Genomic DNA, 3,351 nt, shown 5'->3' with positions numbered 1-3,351 from the left:
CCCCCGGGGGCTCGGCAGCTGCTGGCACGTGAGGCGCTGGTGAGAGTGGGAGGAAACACCCCCTTGGCAGGACAGACAGGACGTTTGAAGCTGGTATTTGTCTGCCCGAGACGTCCCCAAATGCCCAGTTGCAGGAGAAAGAGTAAAAACCACAGCCCAAAGAGGGACCTCAGCTACGGCAGCTGAGAACTGGCCACCAAACTATTTACACTCTGTCCAGGCACCCTGGTGCACAGCCCGGGCACACAGGCAGCCTGGGCATGCCTGGCTCAGAGTAGCAGGCAGCAATGGTGCCACAGGGAAAAGAAGAGCATTCACCCTTTGGAAAGAACAGATGAGTGGCTCCAGAGCCCGAGACCCACACAGACAAGACAGACAGACAGCATCAGCCCCGCCGGCCATCATGGGGAAAGAGGACAGGTGGAGGAGAGCACCGGCTGGGGTCGATGTCTTTTATAAATAAGCTAAAGCTAATCAGAGTTTATTCACAGGGCCAGGGCTCCAAGACATTGCCAGACTCAAAGCCTCAAGCCTGAAGCACGTCCCCAAGCCTGCCACAGAGGAGGCTGCACAGGCCGATCCCCTCCGGATTCAGCAGGCAGGCATGCTGCTTTGAAACGGGCTCCTGGCAAGGGCCGAGCTCCACCAGCTGAAACGGAGCCTCCACCAAGTGATGATCTCCAACGTTGTGCAAGAGGGAGACCCAAGAGCGCAGCTGCTTCCTCCCAACACTGCCTGCACGCCAAACTGTGGCCAAAACCTGCCCATGACACCAGCTGCACCCAGCAAGGGGCTCTGCTCATGGCAGGTCCCCAGAGCAGTGCTCTCTGTGCGGCTCACAGGGTGCTCTCCAGTGTGTTGTAGTTGTCCTTGAAGCTCTTCAGCTCCAGGAAGTGTTTGGCACGTTTGCTCTTCTGGCTGGAAGGCAGGTAGGTGACCTGGATGGTGGCGGGGTTGGAGACTTCAGGGGAGAGGGTGAGGTCCTTCGCTGCTGACTGGTGCTGCCGCTGGCTGCTGCCTCCCCGGGCCTTGGTCCTGCAGGGAGAGGAGAGGCACCATCACAGCTGCCGCCCTCCCCAGAGGAGCTGCTCGACCATCACGCCCTTCTGTCTGACACAAGGCAGATCTGCCCTCAGGACGACAGTGCTCACTGCGGTTTTGAAAACCAAGGCTGGCGCTTCTGCAGGTGCCAGGCCTGGAGCTCGTGCGAGGTCCCTGGCTCAAAGCAGCCAGCACAAGCAGGAACATGGACTGTGACCAAGTAACAAACCCAAAAAGAGACGGGCTGTAAGGAGTAAGTAAACCTGGAAGGACGGACAGGCGTAAACAGCCCATGTCTCAGAGGCTGAGTTTTGCCCCAAAACCCATCTCTGTTCATACCTCCACAACGGGCTGCTGGGACCCAAGAAGCCACCACTGCACCCCACCTACACACCCAGGCAGTAACACTTACATGTTTGCCAGCTCGTTCAGAGCATCCTGGTACTGCAGATATTCTGGTTTCCCAAAGACCTGGACGCAAACAGAAAAGACCGTGGAAAACCCAGTGAGGTTACAGTGCGACCTCACTCCAGCTGTCAGACTGGAGCGCAGGAACATCCCCCTGCGCTGCTGCAGGGGCCTGGCAACGCAGTGCTGGTGCTTACCCCAGTGCCGTAGCGGGCACTCTCATACCCATCCAGCAAGGTGTCGATCAAGGCTTTGCGGATGCCTTTGAAGGAGGTGCTGGAATTCCGCAGTTCCAGCAGATAGGCACAGAAGTTCTTCCCTATTAAAGACTTTGGGTACCGGCCCTCTGCGTGAAATGGGATTTCTGGAAAATAAAAAGGCACAAGACAACTGGCTGAAGCGCAGGTCAAAATGCTTGTGTTCACCTGCAGACAACATCAGAAGTTGGCAGCTAGTTAAACTTCCCACCAGATCTGTTGCCTCCTTTTGCTGACTGAGCAGAGAGGACCCTCAGGCCGCCAGCCCTGGGCAGGATAAGTGACTGCTATTCCCAAAAGAGGACCTTGAGCCTTATCACGAGGCTGCTGGCTGACGCACCGCACCCTTATTTCCTCCACACACGGTCTCTCTCCACCCTTGCCCTCCCACTCCTGCCCTGAGCTCCCTTACCAGATGTTCTGATCGCATCCAGCGCCTTCATCCGGTACAGGTAGTTATAGCAGCCTGGCAAAGAGAAAACCCAAACTGAAATCTCTGCAAAACTTGGCAGCAGGAGGGAGGTGGCAAAAGCGGACAGGAGCAGAGTGCAGAGACACCATCTCGTGTTGGCTCGCCAAACGCAATGTTGCAATGGGACAGCCAACAAGAGAGGCCAGTGACACAACTCGGCCCCAGGGAACGACCTGCTGTAGCGGGACAAGCACTGGACGGTGTCTCTGGTGGCCTCTGACTGACACGCAGTGAGAGAGGGTACCTTGTGTCTCCAGCTGCAGAAGCCTGCTGTCGTCCTCAGCTAACAGCCGGGGCTCGTACTTGATGTCTTGCACCCTTGACAGTCGAATGTCGATTTCTTCCTTTAAATCCTGCACAGCACGAAAAAAACCCAAAACAACATTTACAGAGTACTCGCTTTGTTTGTGGGATCACAAGGATGATAACAGTCATGTCCTGGGGGCCCTCTGAAATAAACCTGCTCCCTCTCTAGCTGCCCACCACCACACCGAGGTGGCAGCTCCTGGAATTGTCCCATTTTGAAGCAGACCCTGCCTGCCCCTCCGGGCACGGACGGGTCCGTGGGCGCAGGGGAGGGAGGGCACGTCCCCACCGCGGGCCCGTGCGCACCCACCTTGGGCGCGTGTTGTCCAACAGGCACGTGGGGGCCACGGCGGGACTTCATGGCGAAGCGCATGATCTGGCGTTTCACAAAGATGAACAGCAGCACGAAGACCTGGAGTGCCACAGCAGGGATGGGGGTTAGGCACACTGAGCGGCACTCCAGGGGGGTCTCACGGCCAGCCTGGGCCCAGCCCCACTGACACCCTGTTCCCAACCCCATGGACACCCCAGGCCGAGCAACCACGGGGCCCCACAGACCCCCCCAAACCTGGCAAGCACAAGGGTTCCTGTTCAGCCCATCAGGAGCCCCATGGACACCCAGGCCAGCCCCACAAACACCCCAGCCTCCAGAGAGGCTCCTACTCACGTCCTCTCCCTGCCCCACAGGCACCAGGACGCCATGGGAACTCCGGCCCAGCCCTGTGAGGGCCCCGAGTCTGGTTCTACGGGAGTTCCCCACGGATACCCTGGGACGTGTCTCACTGGAGCTTTATGGACACCTCGGGCCTGGTTTCATGGAGGCCCCGTGGACATCCCAGGCCCAACCCCACGGAAATCCCGGCACCA

The 3,351-nt window shown here is 58.4% G+C and overlaps 1 protein-coding gene across 1 annotated transcript; it reads right to left on the bottom strand.

The window, feature by feature from the left end:
- Positions 1-746: 746 nt before the first annotated feature.
- On the bottom strand, positions 747-2,894 carry CUNH1orf43 (chromosome unknown C1orf43 homolog). Its single transcript, XM_009283388.2, has 6 exons — positions 2,795-2,894; positions 2,423-2,531; positions 2,119-2,172; positions 1,647-1,813; positions 1,454-1,512; positions 747-1,035 (listed from the first exon to the last, which is right to left on the bottom strand). Exons 1-6 carry the CDS (start codon positions 2,855-2,857, stop codon positions 837-839), a joined length of 651 nt encoding a protein of 216 aa, XP_009281663.1. The 5' UTR covers positions 2,858-2,894; the 3' UTR covers positions 747-836.
- Positions 2,895-3,351: the final 457 nt, after the last annotated feature.

This window comes from Aptenodytes forsteri, unplaced genomic scaffold (assembly GCF_000699145.1).
Source record: "Aptenodytes forsteri isolate BGI_AS27 unplaced genomic scaffold, ASM69914v1 Scaffold230, whole genome shotgun sequence".
Classification (NCBI taxonomy): domain Eukaryota; kingdom Metazoa; phylum Chordata; class Aves; order Sphenisciformes; family Spheniscidae; genus Aptenodytes; species Aptenodytes forsteri.
This window is presented reverse-complemented; position numbering and strand designations above follow the sequence as displayed.

Bases quoted from the DNA above. Each gene is read 5' to 3' on its own strand.
- CUNH1orf43 (XM_009283388.2), bottom strand. From the start codon at position 2,857: ATGCGCTTCGCCATGAAGTCCCGCCGTGGCCCCCACGTGCCTGTTGGA. The intron at 2,173-2,422 runs GTACCCTCTCTC...TCTCTTTGCCAG, and splicing joins TCTGCAGCTGGAGACACAAG to GCTGCTATAACTACCTGTAC. The intron at 1,513-1,646 runs GTAAGCACCAGC...GTTTGCGTCCAG, and splicing joins GTGCCCGCTACGGCACTGGG to GTCTTTGGGAAACCAGAATA.